General features: G+C 43.9%; 1 protein-coding gene and 1 long non-coding RNA gene across 2 annotated transcripts; one reads left to right on the plus strand and one right to left on the minus strand.

The window, feature by feature from the left end:
* Positions 1–4,343: 4,343 nt before the first annotated feature.
* On the minus strand, positions 4,344–9,716 carry LOC128092716 (uncharacterized). Its single transcript, XM_052707099.1, has one exon. The coding sequence runs from the start codon at positions 9,714–9,716 to the stop codon at positions 4,344–4,346; it is 5,373 nt and encodes a 1,790-aa protein (XP_052563059.1).
* Positions 9,717–16,269: 6,553 nt separating this feature from the next.
* Positions 16,270–17,067, plus strand: LOC120416709 (uncharacterized). Its single transcript, XR_005605377.2, has 3 exons — positions 16,270–16,408; positions 16,548–16,713; positions 16,929–17,067. It is a non-coding gene; the product is annotated as an uncharacterized LOC120416709 (long non-coding RNA).
* The last annotated feature ends 3,867 nt before the right edge of the window (positions 17,068–20,934 follow it).

Raw genomic sequence — 20,934 nt, forward strand, 5'->3', positions numbered from 1 at the left:
GATTCTGCACTGACTGCATGCAGATTCTCCAAAAGAGGCCAGGATTTGTGGCGTTCAGTTGAGTGCGGTTTCCTGTAAAGTAGTTTTCAATGAGGATTTTGTGACTGGATCTCCCCCTTCCCCACAGGAATATTCAAACTGTAAGCCTCTTTGCCATTCGAAGAAACCACCCTCCCGCCCTCCGAGGAAAATTCAAACGAACCAGAAAATCACGTTAGGCACGAGTCGGCGGACGGTCAGAGCAAATGTATTTGTCTCCTCGAAAAGTAGCTCACAGCTTTTGAAAGCCGGGGCGAAGAAGTGGCCCCAGGGTGAAAGTTGATTAATTTTTGAGCGCTTGTTGTTGCGTTTCTATGAGTGTGCGTCGTCTTCATGAAGCGTTAAATTAAAAAATTAGAAAATCTACTTATTCTTCGCTGAAGACTCAATTGCTTGTTGGTGCCAATTTCCTGCGAGGTGATTCGTTTGGTGTGACTTGAAGTAGGTTAGTTTTAAGATAAAAAATAAGTCCTTTTCCCTTAATAAAGTCTCTCTCATTTAAATATGTTACTCACGTGTCATACACGTTGAAGTAAAATTGTACGAATTTCAGACCCTCAACTAACATTGTCATAAGTCTTGTAGAAGCCAGTTAAGCAGAGCTTTGTATTTTTTTTTAACTCGCTGAAACTTTTAGGCTGCCAAATATGGACAAACTGATTTTATAAAATGGATACCTTTCGTTAAACCACAAAATTTGACAACTTTTCATTAGGGTGGTCCAAAATCGGGCTTCCTCGGGGCGGCCACGCATAAATGGTAATTTTTGGAAGCTGCTTTTTATCAAAAAAAAAATCAAAAAATGTGGTGTCTTCGGAAAAATTGTTCTAAGTTTAATGAAGTTTCTACATCTGAGAAATGGTAAAAATCGGATAACTATGGCATTCTTCACAGATTAAAACTGAAACAGTCGCTTTTCTCCATACATTTTAACGATTTTTCTCATACAAACTTCAAACGATTGAAGGGAGGGATTCTCGTGGCATTCTGATTCTAGCTCAAATTTGGAATTTAGCCTAGTGATGAGGCAACCCTTTGATTACGAGAAAGCCCGAATTTGACCACCCTACTGTCCATTTAAAAATAATATGTGGAAATTCAAATATCTGTATCTTTTGAAGAAATTTTCTAACCAATTTGATATCTTTGACAAAGTTGGGGTATAAATGAGAGCCCCACAGATAAAAATGATAGACGGATAAACAAATTTTGCTGTTTTTATAAACATTAATTTCCAGAAAAAAATACATTTTTATTTTGCTTCAGGAAACATGAAATGCCATCTTTTCAGAAAATTCCAGAATAACTCTACTGCCTAATTTTTTCGAAAAATTTATTTCCCGTGTTCAGGAGGTTGCTTTGAGCACGAAAAACTTAACTTCTCTCGTTTTTATGTTTTTCTTGTTTTTCTTGTTTTTTTTAGTATTTCAGTTTGCATTTATCTTGTTTAATTTATGTTTATTTTTGGTAGTATTTGACCACCACCTAACAGAACTTTATTTTCCTATCTAATTTTTTAACGTTTTCACAGTCGCTAATTTTTTGCCGTTTTTTTACATTTCTGCTATAGAATGGCACCATCATAATTTAAATTGTAAAAATATGCATAGATACATAGTCTGAGACACTACAAAACTTACTGCATAGTTCTTTTTACTTAAATTTAGGAAATGTTAGTAAAAAACACAGCCAAAGTTGACCACTTTGAAAAATGATATTTTTAAAACATTGGCAAAGTCACATAAAACAAGTTCAACTTCCAAACCTGAAATTTTCTAAAATTTCAAGAGTTCTTCTTTCCCATCCTTTTTAAAGATCAAAAATTGGTTGAAAGTCTAATTTTGCAATTTAAAAGTACTTTAGTGGAATTTCGATAAACTGCACCGTTTCCAAGTTAAAGTAATTTTAAGTAGCTTAGAAAACGTCTCAATTGCTGAAAAATTTGCAATATATTTTTTTTCAATATCAATAATTTCGAAGATTTATAAATAAGAATACCTTTTTTGATAGGGCTTAAAACTTAAAATACCTTTTGATATTTTTAAATGTTGGGTTTTTATTTTTTTATCATTGAAAATCGGACCATTAGATCTCGAAATATTGATAGTTAAAAAACGAGGGATGAGTGGGCAACATTGAGAAAATCTCGTTTTCCTGTTTTTTAAACTGTGCATAGATAATGGCCATATATCAGCAGCCAATGTCTGTATCAAGAAAGTACAAAAGCAAAATATATAGAATTTTCTCAGTTTTCGAAAATATATTTGTTCAAAAATAGGAACACCTTGAAAGAGCTATAACATAAAAAATTCCTGTTTTTTACATTGGACAGATTTTTTGTAAAATCTATTTTTTTTTTTCAAAAAATTATAACTTGGTCAAAGATTTTTCACCTATTCAGGAATTTTCTCAAACGGATTATATGTTGTTAACATTATTTGTTTTTTTTTTTTGAAATTATTTTTTAGTGACATAAGGTAATTTTAAACTTGCCAAAGAGTTATATCTTCAAGACTGTTCATCCATACGTACTAATTTTTCCAGATCACCAAATCGGAGTCGGGCTTCAATAAAAGATAATTAAATTTATTCTGCAGTAGCATCGAAAAGAATTCAAGTAAAGTCAAGTAAAGTAAAGTGAAGAAATTTAAAATGATTCCAATTTTTTTATTGAAAATGCTGCATTAAATATTATGTTACGCTTTTTGTTATATTACATTTCAAATATATTTTTAGCCTTTTTTTTTTTTTGAAAAATGTGGAAAAAAATCTTTGCAACATAAAGTTGAAACTAGTTGAATTCGACCTGCTGGATACATTAGAAAATAAAATGTATTTCAGGGCCGCTATTTTAGTGCCACAATCTGATTACATTGGAAAAAATTTCAGTCAAATTTCAGAATTCTCAATTGTGATAAAATTAAAAATTACGTGATTAAATTTTCTGAAGGAAAATTTTAACGAGGACTTCAGATAATGGAATACTGGCTGTAATCAAATTGTCAAATGTAAATCTTTGTAAGGTTACAGATTTCATTTTTATGTATTTTTATTATCCATGCTCCGAAAAAATATCTTTATTAGGCTGGTACAAATATTTTTGAAAGTTTTTGTCACCCCCCCCCCCCCCCTTCAAAATTGGCCCGAAAAATCAGGGAGCAAAAAAAATATTTTTACAATAAACTTCAAAATTTCAATGAAAATTCAAGTGCAACCAGCTGAAATCAAATTAAAATACATTCTTCTGCGTTTAAAATCATTTTTAGCATGTTTGGGTTTATTAAAAAATCTTAATTTTTTTGAAAATTTTCGATGCAAAATCTTTTTTTTCGATACAATTTTTATTTTTGTCAGATCTTAGATTTTTTGAAAACTAGAGATTGCAAAACAACTGAACTAGTGTAAAATGCATTTTAAAACACTTTTTTCATTTAAATGTGAAGACTATGGCTTGTTATTTAAATTTTTATATTTTTTTTTGCCCCCCCCCCCCCTTGACCTCGGCCAGGGCCGAGGGACAAAAACTTTTTTAAATATTTGCATCGGCCTTATATTCTTTAAAAATTATTGCATGTTCGGACCCAATCCCGTCTGGCCACGAAACGCGTTCTCACCTGTACTTCGGCTGTTGAGACTTCTTTCTACGTTGTGTCTGGTTGTTGTGTGTTTGTCCTTCGTGTGTTGTGTTGTCCTTCTGTGTCCCTTTCTTTGTAGGTTCTACGGGTACGTTCCGGAGCAGCAGCAGTAGCAGAATCGACGGCGAAACACTGGTAAGTATTTCTTCCACAGGTACATCAAGAAACAACTCTTCACGATAGAAAACTACACTTTATTCAAATTAAAAGATTCTTCTTCTCTTCCTTCTTTATTCGCGCAAAAGGTAAACAAATCTCCTCAGAGAAACGCGAGACGATGACCGGCTGCGACGACGATTTATTTGTACTGATACTACACTCAAGCAGTGCAAAAAGGAATGCAAATAAAACACGCGATAGTGCGCGTGATCTGCACGATCAACCACACCACTACAGTTGCCCTGCCGTGTGCACACACAAGATAGAAAATTATAGCAAGATAGAAATTTATGCTACACGGCAGGGTGACAACTCAAACTTGCTATCGCGACCGAACATTCCGGCCACCAAAATTCTGTAAGAATTTAAACTATCAAAATAAACTAAACCTATTTTGCTTCCTTAGCGACTTAGACCTAGCACTGTTCAAATTCAAAATAATCTTCTTAGCGCCTTCTTCGCCCATCTCCGTTGCGCCGCATGGATGTCGGTCGACAGCGATTCCTCCGATCACGGTGCGCCTGGTGACGGTTGAGGGTTGAAGGCGTTCGAAGTCTGCCCGATCGAGTCCCTCTCGAAAGGCAGCAAGCAAACTCGGGATGCTTGTCGCTTGTAGACAGCACCGTTCGGCAGGCGCAGCTTCACGACCCGGACGACGCCATCAGGGCCGGGGTAGACCTCGACGATGCGGGCAAGAGGCCACTCGATTGCCGCCTTGTTGTCCTCATTGAGGACTACCATCTGGCCAGCCTTCAGCTGGGTTGCTTGCGGGAACTTCTGGTTCTGATTGTGGAGTTGCGAGATGTACTCTCGCCTCCACCGCTTCCAGTGCTGCTGCACCAGTTGTTGCAGCTGCTGGTAATGCTGCAGCCGGTTCGTGGGGATGTCCGAATAGTCCGGATCTGGGATCGCCAGCAGCGACGTTCCGGTCAGAAAGTGCCCTGGTGTGAGCACGTCCAACTCGTCCGGATCCTCGGAAAGTGGAGTGAGCGGACGGGAATTCATCGCTGCTTCGATTTGCGCGAGGACAGTAATCATGTCCTCGAACGAGAGTTGTCGCTGGCCGAGCACGCGGATGAGCGACGTCTTGGCGGACTTTACCGCCGCCTCCCACAAGCCACCGAAATTCGGCGCTCTCGGTGGGATAAACTTCCAGTCGATGCCACGACGAGAAGCTTCGTTGGTGACCTCCTCGATCACCGTAGGGTCTTGCAACAGATCGTAGAGCTCTCGCAGATGGTTGCTAGCTCCCTGAAAGTTCAGGCCGTTGTCCGAGTGGACTTCCGAAGGCAGGCCTCGGCGCGCAACGAAGCGTCGCAGGGCCGCAAGAAACGCCGCGGTCGTCAGATCCCCTACAAGCTCAAGGTGGACCGCTTTTGTGCTGAAGCACACGAACACGGCGATGTACGCCTTCAGCGCAGCTGCTCGACGGTGTGCGGGCTTCAGGTAGACCGGGCCACAATAATCTACACCGGTGACGGTGAACGGACGAGAGGGAGTTGTACGAGGCTTTGGGAGTTGACCAGGGGGTTGCTTGACAGGGACAGGGTTGCTTCGGAAACATCGCACACAGTTCCGATACGTGTAGGTTGCCAGTTGTTTGCCACTTAGCGGCCAAAACTCCTGGCGAACTTGAGCGAGCGTCATGCGAGGACCAGAGTGGAGGGAAATTGCGTGGTACGCGACGGCTACTTGTCGCGTGAAAGTGTGACTGTTGGGGAGTATCATGGGATGCCGGGTGGAAAACGATTCGCCTGCGAGTCTAAGCCGGCCACCAACACGGAGTACGCCCTGCTGATCCAGAAACGGGTTCAACAGCTTCAACGACGAATGGGCGGGCACGAGTCGGTGGTTCGCGAGTGCCTTGATCTCCGTGGCGAAAGGTTCCTGCTGTACACTGCGCACCAGCGCCAGTTTGGCTTCCTTCAGCTCGCCGACGGTGAGGTACGACGTTGCGGATGGCTTCTTGCGACGCTGACAGTTCCGAGCAAACCTCATACAGTACGCCGTGATTCTCAGCAGCTTCCAATAGCACGCGTAGCGATCGATGAGCGGGTGAGGTTCCGGGGATTCCGACACCACCAGAATGTTCTTCTTCTTCTCCAACAGTTCTTCGGCCGGATCTTCGGTCTCCTCGTGCTTCGCCTTGCTCCAATACTCCTCGAATGCCTCCAACCAGTGCGGACCTTGAAACCACAGACGCAGTCCAACGAGATCCTTCGGCATCACGCCGCGCGAAACGAGGTCCGCCGGATTCTCCGTCCCCTTGACATGGTTCCAACGATGTCCCTTCGTCAGCTCCTGAATGTGCGAGACTCGGTTCGCGACGAACGTTGGCCAGACGTACGATGGCGACTTGAGCCACGCCAGCACGACTGTCGAATCTGACCAAAACCAAGTTTCCGTACCCTCCATCTTGAGAGCTTGGACCACTCTACTGTACAGCCTCGCTGCCATCAGAGCCGCGCACAGCTCCAGTCTTGCTAGAGTGACCTTCTTCAAACCTGCAGGCCGCGACTTCGCCGCCAACAGGCAAATCTTGACCCGTCCTGATGAGTCAACTGAGCGAACGTATATGCATGCTCCGTATGCAGCCTCCGATGCGTCCGCAAACACATGGAACTCGACGTGCGCTGGATTCTCCACGAATGCGCACCTGTCGACTGCTATCTTGGCTAACTCGGGTAGTTGCTGGTGGAATTCCGTCCATTGTGTCGCCAGCGCCGGCGCCAACGGGTCGTCCCACCCTTGCGTCGCTACCCACAGCAGCTGCATCCGGATTTTGGCCCATGATATCACCGGGGCAGTGATTCCGCTCGGATCCCACAGCTGGGCGATTATCGAGTAGACCCTTCTTCTGGTCCACGGTCCGCTCACGGACAAACTCGACACGTCGATTCCCAGCACATCTGGCCCAGGTTGCCAGTTGATGCCCAGCGTCTTCACCTGCTCCTGGTCGAAGTTGAGCTTGGTCTGCGTCCCCAGATCGTCCGCAGCTAGCCCCGCCAACGCCCCTGTGGCGTTTGACACCCACTTGCGCAGCCTGAAACCGCCCTTCGGCAGCAGCTGCTCCAGCTCTTGCCGCAGCAAAAGCGCTTCTTCCTCGGACTCCGCTCCTCCGATGAAGTCGTCGACGTAGAAATCCCGCAGCAGAGCTTCCCTCGCACGTTGGTACACTTCACCTTCATCATGCGCCAGTTGCTGGAGACATCTTGTCGCTAGGTACGACGATGGGGCCAGGCCGAAAGTGACCCGAAGCATCTCGTAAGTCCGAATTGGCTCCGACGGTGACGGCCTCCACAAGATCCGCTGCAGAGGGGTGTCGTCGGAATGCACCTTGACCTGCAAGTACATCTTCTCGATGTCAGCGACGAGAGCAACCTGCTTCTTCCGGAAACGAAGCACCAGGTCAAAAAGCGGGTCCTGGAGAACTGGGCCCACCATGAGCGCTTCATTCAACGAATGATTTGACGTCGTCTTCGCCGAACCATCGAACACCGGTCGAATCTTCGTAGTTGTGCTCGATTCCTTGAACACCGGATGGTGAGGAAGGTAGCACTCAAGGCGCGTGTCGCCCTTCAGCTCCTCCTCCGATACCAATCTCATGTGGTCCTGCTCGAGATAAGTGTGGATCGCTTCGCTGTAACGCACCTTAAGCCCTTCGTCTTTACCGAGCCTGCGCTCGAGCTGCATCAATCGTCGCACCGCCATATCCCTGGATTCGCCGATCATCTTCTCGAAGCCCAAGCGCTTCGGAAGCCGCACCACGTACCTTCCCGTAGTGTCGCGTGAAAACGTCGTCTGGAAGTGCTCCTCGCAATCCTGCTCTTCTTGTGTCTGCTTCGGTGCCTCCTGCAGCTCTTCGATGGTCCAAAATCGCTCGATTTTCTCCTCCAGGGTCGCGTTAACCGAAACATGACAACTCGGGACAGGGTTGAGGCTTCCCAAGTCCGTCTTCCCTGCTGCTATCCAACCAAAAACCGTGTTGACAAACAGCGGAAGACCTTCACCAGGACGCTGGATCTGCACCTGACCACCATTCAACAGCAAGAACTCGTAGAAGTGCTCCAATCCCAACAGCAGGTCAATCGGAGCGCGCTTGTTGAAACCGGGATCCGCCAGAACCATATCCGACGGGAGGTTCCACTCGCCGATGGCAATCGTTGCCGACGGCTGGTCCTCGGTTACTCGTTTCAGTACCAGAAACTCCATCGGTACGGTATAGTTCGAGACGCGCGAGGCAATTATTGCCGACGCCGAGCTGTCAACCTGCATCCGTGCGCTGCCGACACCGGATATCGGTACGCTGACCTTCTTACGGGGCAATCGCAGCATCTGGCACAGCCGCTCCGAGATCAAATTTGCCTGCGACCCGCTATCAAGAAGTGCTCTCGCCGTGTGCAACTTTCCGTTGCAGTCTTTCACCGAAACGAGAACCGTCGATAAGAAGACGTGAATCTTCCTCGACTCCGCTGCCACGTTTGCAGCGTAAATGGTTGCCACAGAGCTCGTCAGAGCCTGCGGTGTGCTGGCCGTTCCCGTCCCTGCTGACGGTACGCTAGAACCGGCAGCCTGCTGCACCACCGGGGCCGGCCTGTTCGATGCCGAACCACGGACACCCGCTGGCTTCTCGGGATGGATCAACGAGTGGTGCCTACCACCACACGTACTGCAGCGTGCAGCAATCGGGCACGTCCACATCCTATGTCCAACACGCAAGCAGTTCTTGCACAGCTTCTGCTCGTAGATCGTCTTGATCCGCTGCTCCACCGACAGCCTTTTAAAATCCGGACAATAAGAAGCTTGGTGAGATCCCTTGCAAACTGGACACTTCTGCGGGCCAGCATCCGTCGCAGCATTCACCACAAGCTTTGCGAAGGGCTTCTTTGCTGGCTTGCTAGAAGTCACAGGTGACGATCGCTGAACTTCCGGTTGCTGATCGACTGCAATCGCTTCGAGAACCCTCGTCTGATTCTCCAAAAACTGGATCACATCCCCGAACGTCGGGTCCGCTAGTTTCAGCGCCGCTTCCTCCCAGCTCTTCTGCGATGCATCGTCCATCTTCGACACCAACAGCTGCGTCAACAAAACTCCCCAGCCCGACGAAACCTCACCCAACTGATCCAAGATCTTCGTACACCGGTCGAAACAGTCGATCACTTCATGAATCCCACTCGCCGTCAACTTCTCCGCGCGCGGAAAGTGCAACAACGCGTTGACATGCCGTTTCTTATTGAGATACTTGTTGGAGAACCGTTTGACAAGAGTATCCCACGCAATCTCATAGTTGATCTCGCTCAACTGGAGATTCTCGATTTTTCTCTCAGCCTCTTCAACCACGCATGACCGCAAATAGTGGAATTTTTGAATGGTCTTTAGATCCGGGTTGTCATGGATTAAAGACTTGAAGGTGTCATGGAAAGGCAACCACAGATCGTAATCCCCGTTAAACTTTGGCAATTCAATCTTGGGCAGATGAACGCCAGCATGCACTTTTGGTGCCCCATCGTTAGAACCAGAAGACGCAACCACCTTTGGCATCCTAGCTAGCAACCCTGCCCTTACCTCGTAGTACAGTTCCTCAAACCTCTTCATCATGTCCTCTCGCTGCTGCTCCTTCTCCTCCAACTGCTTCACTCGCTTCTCCACTTCGTCCTTGGACGCGTCGGCAGTGACGCCTGCCTCGTAGTCCTTGTCCTCGAGCTCCTCGATCTCCAGCTGCAACGCTTCAAACTCCTCCCATTTTCCTTCGAGCTTTTCCATCCGGACAGACACCAGATGCTGTTGCGTCGCCGCATCGTAGCCCTTGAGGAAACTCTTCGATCGAGTCAGGTGCGCGATGATCAGGTCCCGCTTTTTGACCAGCTTGGCCCTGGTCGACATGATGACGCAGGTGGCACACTGTGGGGAAAGGTACACAAGCGAAGCACCACAAACAACGCGCTTAACGGAATGGAAAGAGGCTCACCTGTGAGCCTGTAAAACTAGGCCTTGTATGTTTTACGCCCAACAGGAACAAACAGCAACTTTCCGTCCTTCCAGCAGTGAGGAGTCCAGCGACGTCACCAGCGCGGCAGTGTCACACGTCGAGAGCAGCGAGTTGTCCACCGCAGCGAACCGAAAAAGCAAAGGTTGCAAACACCGTCGAGCAAAATAATTCGTGCCGAGTACTCACCCTGTGAGCCTGGCAGTACAGGCCTTGTAAACCAACCGTATAAAAATACGCGCCCCCGGTAAACAAAACACCTGTCCAAACACGCACAGAACTGCAGCAGTCCTCCAGTACAGCACAGGTACCGCTCGTACTCGAAACCGTCGCCAATCACACAGCAGTCGGCCGTATGTGGTCGTGATCGTCCAAATCGTTCAGCAGCAAACTCCAACAGCAGCAAATCGTTCCGTACAGCACCGAAAAGTTCAAAACAGCGTGTGAGGACACCAGTGACGTAAGAAAATAGAGGACAAGTGTACTCACCCTGTGAGCCTGTCCTCCAGGCCTTGTACGTGATCCAATGGATATCCTCTTCACCCTCGCAGGGTCGCTGAACTCTTTTTCCCGGTCGTTGAACTTTGTTGCTGTTGCTGAGCGCCAAAACAAACAGTCGCGATGGCCGCAGAGTCTTTCTTCTCCAGCAGCGATGGCGAACTCTTCTCGGCGCACAAAGGTGATCGCGATGGCGTTTCGCTGGGCCACCCAAGGAACAAATCCTGGTCACGGCACCAATGTTCGGACCCAATCCCGTCTGGCCACGAAACGCGTTCTCACCTGTACTTCGGCTGTTGAGACTTCTTTCTACGTTGTGTCTGGTTGTTGTGTGTTTGTCCTTCGTGTGTTGTGTTGTCCTTCTGTGTCCCTTTCTTTGTAGGTTCTACGGGTACGTTCCGGAGCAGCAGCAGTAGCAGAATCGACGGCGAAACACTGGTAAGTATTTCTTCCACAGGTACATCAAGAAACAACTCTTCACGATAGAAAACTACACTTTATTCAAATTAAAAGATTCTTCTTCTCTTCCTTCTTTATTCGCGCGAAACGTAAACAAATCTCCTCAGAGAAACGCGAGACGACGACCGGCTGCGACGACGATTTATTTGTACTGATACTACACTCAAGCAGTGCAAAAAGGAATGCAAATAAAACACGCGATAGTGCGCGTGATCTGCACGATCAACCACACCACTACAGTTGCCCTGCCGTGTGCACACACAAGATAGAAAATTATAGCAAGATAGAAATTTATGCTACACGGCAGGGTGACAACTCAAACTTGCTATCGCGACCGAACATTGCATTTGCAAACAAAATAATAGATTTTCATTAAAAGTTCATTAAAAAGGCAGCTTTATGTATTTGCTGAGCTTTGAAAATTTCAAAAATTGAAAATAGTAGTTAGCCTAAAGGAAAAACAAGCAAGGTGTTTCCCTTTTTTAAATTTAATAATTTGACCAAATAATAATATCTTATCTTATTTGTTGATTATTGTTTTATTAAAAAGTACAGTCGACTCTCTGGTTGTCAATTTTCTCGATCTCAACATCTTCAAACTGCACACTTAGATTCTATTAATTCCTCAATATTTTCTCATGCCTGAAGAATCGCTTCCTCTACGATGCATTACATTCTTTTTGCTTTAAAAATCTCTTCCGGCTGTTATTAAATTCACTTTCTCATAGCTTGTATTGACATATTTTGCATCGTTCTGTGAATTAATGATTCTCTTCTTCGATGGTCTCTTGAATATTGACAACCGGAGAGTCAACTGTAGTCCAAACTCGATTATCTTAAGTTTCGGGTATTCGAATTTCTTCAAGATCTCCGGAAATTAGAATCATGGAAAATAATAAACCGTATGTAAGTGTTATCGTTATTTTAAAAACTGAAAATATCTCAAATATTTCTTTAGAAAGAACTATTGTCCAACTTCTCAGAATTCCACCTTCTCATTTTCATTCAACCGCAATCAAACTCTAGCGGGACTCCGCAAAATTCCCCAAAAAGAAGCTCAGTGGGGACAAAACAGAAGAAAAAAAATAAGAAGATAATGTCACCGCTTGTTTGCATACTGATAAGCCCGTACACTAAATCCCCTAAATACGCTCCCCCCGATTGCGCCTCCCCCGTTTTGCGCCCCCCGAATTGCGCTCAAACCCCGAAATAACGCTCCCCCCAAATAACGCTCTATTGGGCGCAAATCGGGGGAGCGTTATTGCGGGGTTTTGGCGTAAAATGGGGTTTTCTTTTTAAATGTACTTTACTTACATATAAATGAAACATTTGTATAAGCGGTCATCCACAAAACACGGATAAGGGGCCATCCACAAATCTGGGTATCCAAGAACTCCCGGAAGTCATGCCCTAGATATCTACTTGATCAACGAGGGTCTATACGGGAGAATTAACCATCGGTATAGCTTCCGGTAGCTTCAGTGAACCACGATTAATATTTTGGGTTATGTTGGATTGTTATGGGTCTTCCAGGAACTCCCGGAAGTTATGACCTGATGATCTACCTGATCGACGGGGGTCTATATGGGTATATTAACCATCAGTATAGCTGCAGGTAGCTTCAGTGGACCAAGATGGATACCCTTCACCATGTTGGATTGTTATGGGTCCTCCAGGAACTCACGGAAGTTATGACCTGATGATCTACCTGATCAACGGGTGTCTATGTGGGTGTATTAGTCATCGGTATAACTTCATGTAGATTCAGTGGACCACGATTGATACTCTGCGCCATGTTGGATTGTTATGGGTCCTCCGGGAACTCCCGGGAGTTATGACCTGAGGATCTACCTGATCAACGGGGGTCTATATGGGTGTATTAACCAACGGTATAGCTTCAGGTAGCTTCAGTGAACCACGATGGATACCCTTCGCCATGTTGGATTGTTATGGGTCCTCCAGGAACTCCCGGGAGTTATGATCTGATGATCTACCTGATCAACGGAGGTCTATATGGGTGTATTAACCATTGGTATAGCTTCAGTGAACCACGATGGATACCCATCGCTATGTTGGATTGTTATGGGTCCTCCAGGAACTCCCGATAGTTATGACCTGATGATCTACCTGATCAACGGAGGTCTATATGGGTGTATTAACCATCGATATAGCTTCCGGTAGCTTCAGTGAACCACGATGGATACCCTTCGCCATGCTGGATTGTTATGGGTCCTCCAGGAACTCCCGAGAGTTATGACCTGGTGATCGACCTGATCAACGGGGGTCTATATGGGTGTATAAACTATCGGTATAGTTTCAGGTAGCTTCAGTGAACCATGACGGATACTCTGGGGTACGTTGGCTTGTAATGGATCCTCGAGGAACTCCCGGGAGTTATGACCTGATGATCTACCTAATCCGGGAGTTGCTGAGTTCAATGGGTAACAATCCAACATGGCGCAGAGTATCAATCGTGGTCCACTGAAGATACATGAAGTTATACCGATGACTAATACACCCATATAGACCCCCGTTGATCAGGTAGATCATCAGGTCATAACTCCCGGGAGTTCCTGGAGTACCCATAACAATCCAACATGGCAAAGGGTATCCATCGTGGTTCACTGAAGCTACCTGCAGCTATACTTATGGTTCATATACCCATATAGACCCCCGTTGATTAGGTAGATCATCAGGTCATAACTCCCGGGAGTTCCTGGAGGACCCATTACAAGCCAACGTACCCCAGAGTATCCGTCGTGGTTCACTGAAGCTACCTGAAGCTATACCGATGGTTAATACACCCATATAGACCCCCGTTGATCAGGTAGATCATCAGGTCATAACTCCCGGGAGTTTCTGGAGGACCCATAACAATCCAACATGGCGAAGGGATCCATCATGGTTCAGTGAAGTTACCTGAAGCTATACCGATGGTTAATACACCCATATAGACCCCCGTTGATTAGGTAGATCATCAGGTCATAACTCCCGGGAGTTCCTGGAGGACCCATAACAATCCAACATGGCGAAGGGTATCCATCGTGGTTCACTGAAGCTACCTGAAGCTATACCTATGGTTAATTCACCCATATAAACCGTCGTTGATCTGGTAGATCATCAGGTCATAACTTCCGGGAGCTCCTGGAGGATCCATTACAATCCAACATGGCGAAGGGTATACATCGTGGTTCACTGAAGCAACCTGCAGCTATACTGATGGTTAATATACCCATATAGACCCCCGTTGATTAGGTAGATCATCAGGTCATAACTCCCGAGAGTTCCTGGAAGACCCATTACAAGCCAACATGGCGAAGGGATCGAGTTACCGAGTTACCTGAAGCTATACCGATGGTTAATACACCCATATAGACCCCCGTTGTTTAGGTAGATCATCAGGTCATAACTCCCGGGAGTTCCTGGAGGACCCATAACAATCCAACATGGCGAAGTGTATCCATCGTGGTTCACTGAAGCTACCTGAAGCTATACCGATGGTTAATATACCCATATAGCCCCCCGTTGATCAGGTAGATATTCAGGCCATGGCTTCCGGGAGTTCATAGATGCTCAGATTTGTGGATGGCCCCTTATCCGTGATCTGTGGATGACCCCTTATACAAATGTTCCATTTTTATGTAAATAAAGTACATTTAAAAAAGAAAACCCCGTTTTACGCCAAAACCCCGAAATAACGCTCCCCGATTTGCGCTCAAACCTCGAAATAACGCTCCCCCCGTTTGCGCTCGAACCCCAAAATAACGCTCCCCCGAATTGCGCTCTCCCCCGGTGTGCGCCCCCCCAAAAAGAGCGCATATGGGGGATTTAGTGTAATCATAAGTACACAACACATGCTGGTGCTGAGAGTTGCTTCTCAGAGAGCCGGAGATGTTCTGAAAAATTTCTATCCATTCACACACACACACACACCCTCTCGCTTGGTTCCGCAAAGTTCGCAACACTGCAAATACACAAAAGTCTTGGATTATTTATTTTATTTTATTTATTTATCTGTTTCTTGGTGTATTTCGGTTCCGGGAAGTGTGTGACACAGCCAAACAATGGAGCTTGTTGATTACAAAACGAGCGGAGGGGTGTGAAAAATAAGTTTTCAAACTCGTTATACTTCTGGGAAAGATGATTCGTTTGGAAAGTTGGCAAACTTTGCACAATTGCAGCTTGTTGGATGCAAAACGTGGAGATTGGTTTGAATAGATATTGGTCAAATTTTCAACTTTATTATTAAAAGCTGAGATAAACAATGTCTAGCCTACTGCGTCACCTGAAGATAAGCAAATCTCGTGAGTGAGAACGATTGTTGACTTTAAACTAAATAAACTAAGATAAACGCAAAACAAAGATTCACCGGAAGTGGCACGTGTATTTCTTCTAGTAGAAAACAAAACTTGGCCGGTTCTTTCCGTCGGTTGATTGGCCCGGTTTTCAGGAAACTCACCGGAAGGGACATCGCCTTCTTGGATCGTACACCTCACACACATATTTCGTCGTTGACGTCTACGTCCAAACAGAGAGTCGTACAACGCAAGGAAATTTCCAATTTAAAAGTAATAAATTTGATCAAGAAACGAAAATGGGAAAATTTGAATAAATCGTAAAACGAAGCCGGCATCGTGTCCTTGGTTCGGTCTCGGTTTTGGTCCTTGGTTGCCCCAAAAAAAGCGATGGAACAATAGGGAAAACTCGAGCAAATCACTCGGTAATTTAGTTATGAATGTAAATATGAGCAACGACGACGTCGCCAAGACGAGACTTTGTCGTCAATTTTCCCTCCGTGCCGGGGTTCGACGGCCATAAAAAAGTGTATTTTCGACACTCACATTTCCGAGAACTGTCATCACATACGTGTGCGTTTGTGTGTGCGAGGGAGGAAGCATGGACCGGAAACGGCGATTTTCCCGACCAAGGCACGTTCGTCGAATTCGTCCTCGTTGGTTCGTCGCAATCAATCGACGCCGCCGTTCGTTGAATTTGTGGTTGTTTTTCTTTCCGGTTTTTCTCGCTCCGTGCAAACACAGCCACACACACACACACACACACACGCGTACACGTTTCAGCGATCTCGCAAATCAAGCGTGTGGCCTACTGCGTGCGTTTGTGTACGTGCAAAAATTGACGGAAAACGCACGTGCGTGACTTGCTCCGGTTGCTGTCATCGCAGTAGGCGCCCGGTCGTAAAACAATCGTAAGGTAATTTTTGTATTTTTGTTCGATTTTATCTTGCGAGATGATTTGTTGCAAAAAAAAAAGTGGCAGACATTCTTCTTTTGCGAAACAATCCGGTCCTCGATTGAGCAACGTAGAGTTGCAGAAACTGCTGGGTGCAAGCTGCATGATGCACTGTGCAAACATGGCGGAGATGAACAGCCGTTTCTTGTTTGATTGACGACATGTGCGCAATCGAAGTGGTATTGATTTTGCCAGGGCACTTGATTGAAAATGATAATAATGACGCATGATAAAAAAAAGAAGCAAGATAATATATAAATGAGAAAGTTCACCCATGATAAGTTAAGAAGCTCATTGAAAAACATTATCATGAAAGTCCTGACAAAGAACACAATTTTCCTTGCATTTGGAGTGGTTGTTTTGTTGATGGGTTTTGTAACTGGTAAGCTTTAAAACTGACTAAATCTTTTTAAAATTAAGAACTACTTAGATTTTCTTAATTTATGAAAAAAAAAAATATAATAAAACATAATTAAAAATAATAAACATGATTGAAAAAGTAAAATTAACAATTCTTCCAGCTTTACCATCGAAACCAACTAAAAAAACTACCCACGATGCAAACAAGTTTTATTCTAGCGGAGGAAGAAAATAGGCATGAAATATTTTAATCAAATGATGCAATATTGAATACATGTTTATCACTGAAGCAAATGCACTTGAATGAACATTTCAAATTTCTTTCAAGTGAGATAATTTTTAATAAATAAACAATAAACAAAAACCTATTTCAGATAATAATATATAGATGAAAATGATATTTCTTTAATTACCGTTATGCCTCACGTTAAGGCTATGTTCATGGCGTTTTATGAAATGTTAGCGATTTGTGATGTCAAGCATGAATATTATTGAATTCAAATATATTGTTTAAAACTATCTAATACATTTACCTCTTGCAGCTAATTTATCAACGCATCCAACAATAAGAAGAACGTACAATCCAAACCAATATTTTGCTAATTTTGGCGGGAAATAGTAATGGCATTCCTTTACAATGTATGGTTCAATTGAATAAATGTAACAATTTCAAACAAGTAAGCCCTAAAAATTCCATCCTTCCAAACATCTAATTTTTTAAAAAGATGATCTTTATGAAAAAAGTAACTGTGATCGAAATGACTTTTCATTGCATTTAATGTCAATCAGAGCAAAACTAGAGCTGACTGTTTTTTTTACTGGAAACCACAGAACAAAATAAAAACTAGACTTGCATTTATTCAATATTTGATAGCTCTTTACTTTTTATTGTTTTGTAGCTCTGACTTGGATAAAAATCATCTTTAAAATTGAGTAACTTGTTGAGGCCGAATTGCAAACTCTCATTGCTATGATTTTTTTTAGCTCAGGAAGGCTTCACAGATATTTTAAAAGTTTTAAAATATTAAATTATTTTGCATTAAATTAATTCAGAGTTAAGTTTGAGAGAAAAATTATGTTCGGGGCACTTTAGAAAGGCTTTTAAGAGCTTATTTGGCAAATTAATTAATTACAAATATCATACAGTCGACTCTCTGGCTGTCGATCTTCTCTATCTCACAATTGTTCCATCTACCGATGAATTCTTCAGTCCCTTCAAACTGCCTACTTCGATTCTCTTCATTCCTCGATATTTATTACACTTTCTCATTATCTTCATTTTGCATCGTGTGTACGAGTACTTTCGATTTTTTCAAGTCCAATAAGAGAATCATCACAACCACTTTGACTTCCAATTACAGTTTTTAAATGCATTTTCAACAGTATTTGCGTAAAAAGTAACAAAAGTAAAAAAAAAAAATAAGGAAAGCGTTTCCATCAGAAGTTTTGGAAAATAGTTTATCATAAAAAGTCTCCTTTCAACGTATTTAATTGAATGTATTTTTTTTGTATTTTTCATGAGTTAATTTGCTCAAGAATTTTGCTCATTAAAGACTTTGGACAAATCTTGTATTTTTCCATTTTCAGAAAAAAATTGAAAATAGCACCCTACCATAAAATTTGTTTAGAAACAATAAATGGTATGTGTTTTAAAACTATTTTTCTCATATTTTTTCGATGTAAATATTTTTTCCGGAATTTTGAGTTCGTTATACAATTTTTCTTAGAAGTTACTTTGACACCGATTTTCCAATGTTTGAATGTTTAAAAATGGGACCGAAATTGCCCCTTTGTAAAAGTTTTAAGCAAATTGAAGAGGAATCAATGAGGGAACTGCTGTGTGAGTTCACGGAGGAAGACCATTTTTATAATTTATCAAAGGAGTCTTTTCCGATCTTCGAAAAGATTTTTTTAACTTCGTCTGAAAATTTAATATTTTTTTAATTCAAACTACTTTAAACTTGACGCAAAAACTTCAAATTTTGTACGCCCTTCTACCATGCACAATCTTAACCTACCAAGTCAAATATGTAACATCAACCTGAGGAGAAAAAAAATCCCTTCCACGACACGTCATCTTCATCTGTTGCCGTCATCGTCACAGCCTACTGCGAGGACATGTTCCAGATCTCGGCACGGAGGGGGTCGACAAGTCAAACATTCTTCCTGTCCAGGGCCAATGCACGCATGACCTCCCGAGAGTAAGCGCTGTGCCAACAATTTTTCACCCTGGAGGAGGAAAAACGGTTTGTTGGCTCTTGATTGACAGGTATCAGAGGAAGGGGAGGGATCGAGGTGGGTGGGACATCCCCTAAATTACAAAGGGAATTGCGAAATACACACAGGATGATAGCAATTTACTCTCCGCAAATGAAAAGTCTTACGTGGGGTAGGGTGGTTCTGGTTCTGGTCCAGGGGAGGTGGGCACTAAACTTCAGTGATTTATGTTTACAACCAAACACCTTGGAGTCGGAGTTGGAGTCGGACGACCGAGGAGTCGGCAAAGGGGATTTAAATTCCTTTAATCTAATTGAGCACTCAAATCCTGCGTCAATGATCTTTATGGCAAACATAAAATAGCCGGGCCGGGGTTTTTCTTTCGGGACGGAATCACGTAGGGATCTCCGGCTTGATTTTATGATGAACATATTTATGCTTGGTCGGTTTTTATTTGCCATCTGAGTACCGAGCTGACCTTTCGATTTAATTCTATTTGCAAAAATGGACTAAATTTAGCAGGCAGAATTTGCCAAAACGGTTTATGACGTCACGTTGGTGGTTGTCAAATCAAGAATTCCGCGTTGCCAGCTGTCAAATTATTCACTTCTGACGAGTTGTTCTGGAGGCTTGAAACCACTTTCACGACGTGTGTACTTTCATCCGACGACATTCGAAGGCCCACTGGTCCAAGTCCGACAAGTTGCCGGCGCGAACATAGTAGGCACTGCACAGTGAACTATTCACCTTGTACAGCCCAGGTGGTGTTGCAAGCGAGTACGTTACACGTCAAAAGGGAGCAACTCAACATCATGGTGCACCATGGCCTGCTACGCTCCGTAATCCTGGTCATGACGCTGATGGCGTTACATTGTCGCAGTGCACTCAAACACGGTTAACATCCACCGTTGCGCTCTCCGGCTCTGGCACCTGGCAGTGACTTTTGAGTCGACGACTACTACGACGACGACGACGTCGTTGCTGGAATCCAAGAGCTGTACATGGCTTGCTTTGATGTCTGCACCAGCGTCGTCGTCGGTAGTTCGTCGGTTAGTGCCCCCTAATGAATCGGTGTAACACGGCGTGTAACGAGGCTGAGGAAACTTTGAGGCAGCAAAAACCGGTGAACATCGCCGTGCACGGAAAATGCCAACCCCCTTTCGCTGGCAACACTGACGACGTCGTTCACTCACGTTTTCCGCGAATCACAACCGCTACGTGCGTGGAAACTTTAAAATTTTCGCAATTTAACGCCTATTACGGGAACCCCTCCGCGTTTTCAGCCATCGAGTGCCTTGAGACATATTCAACGAGACACACGTCACAAAAAAATTGGCAAAGCCCTTAAGGTGAATCGTCACATACTTCACAGTTTTTCGTCAATGGAAATCAAACGCCAATTTGGCTGTCAAAATCCCGCGATGCGAAAATAGCGCCAGACGCGGCAGCGACGTCTACTCCACTTTGACAGACACCTTAATTTGGGCAAACTTTTTCCCCCGCTTTTTTTTTTTTTTTGCTCACTTTCCCAAACTATCAAAACGGATCAGCTAATTGAAATTTTATTGGGTTGTTTTGCGAAAGTGTGGATCCCCCCTTGCAAAATCGGAGAACGAAAAAAAAAATCGAAGTAGACTGCGCCTGACAGCGTTCGAAACCTTTCCGCCGTTTGCGCGTGGGAGCCAATCAAACTGTCAAAATTCGATTTCCTGTTTAGTAGTTCTCTAGTTCAAGGGTAGCCTGATTGGTTGGTTGTGGAGCTACTTGGATCGATAATTCGTTGAAATTTGCGCTTCTTTTGCAGGTTTGCGATTTTTCATATTTCAATTGCTATTTCATACTTCTTGCGAAATAATATGTAATAAGTAGGATATTCAAGAGATTTGAACAAAATTAAAAAAAAAACTGATTGAAAATGTTGGCGAAACTCCTAGTTATTTAAATTAATTAATTTAAAAAAATCTCCAAACATTCTTTAGCATAAGGCTTATGCAAATATTGTTTCAAGTGACCCCCCCCCCCCCTTCTTCAAAATTTCTCAAAATATCTGGAGGAGAAATAATTATGACTGATTGAATTCATTGCAAACCATACTTAGTCGATTTCAGAATGTTTAGAATTATTGTTTGTGAGTTTTTGTTTTAAAAGACAGCTTCTCATTAACTTAAAACTTTAAACTTATTAAGACACACCGGCCTCAATTTGCTTTTCTTTCAAATGCTGTATCTCACCAACCATTGGAACAATGTTCAATGTCTTTTGCAAATCTGACATTTTCTGATCTTCTTAAAAAATATATTTTCAGGGATTGTCAAGCTTGGCCATAACATT

Source organism: Culex pipiens, chromosome 2, assembly GCF_016801865.2.
Source record: "Culex pipiens pallens isolate TS chromosome 2, TS_CPP_V2, whole genome shotgun sequence".
Classification (NCBI taxonomy): Eukaryota; Metazoa; Arthropoda; class Insecta; order Diptera; family Culicidae; genus Culex; species Culex pipiens.

Coding starts and splice junctions, on each gene's coding strand:
- LOC128092716 (XM_052707099.1), bottom strand. CDS start 9,716: ATGTCGACCAGGGCCAAGCTGGTCAAAAAGCGGGACCTGATCATCGCG.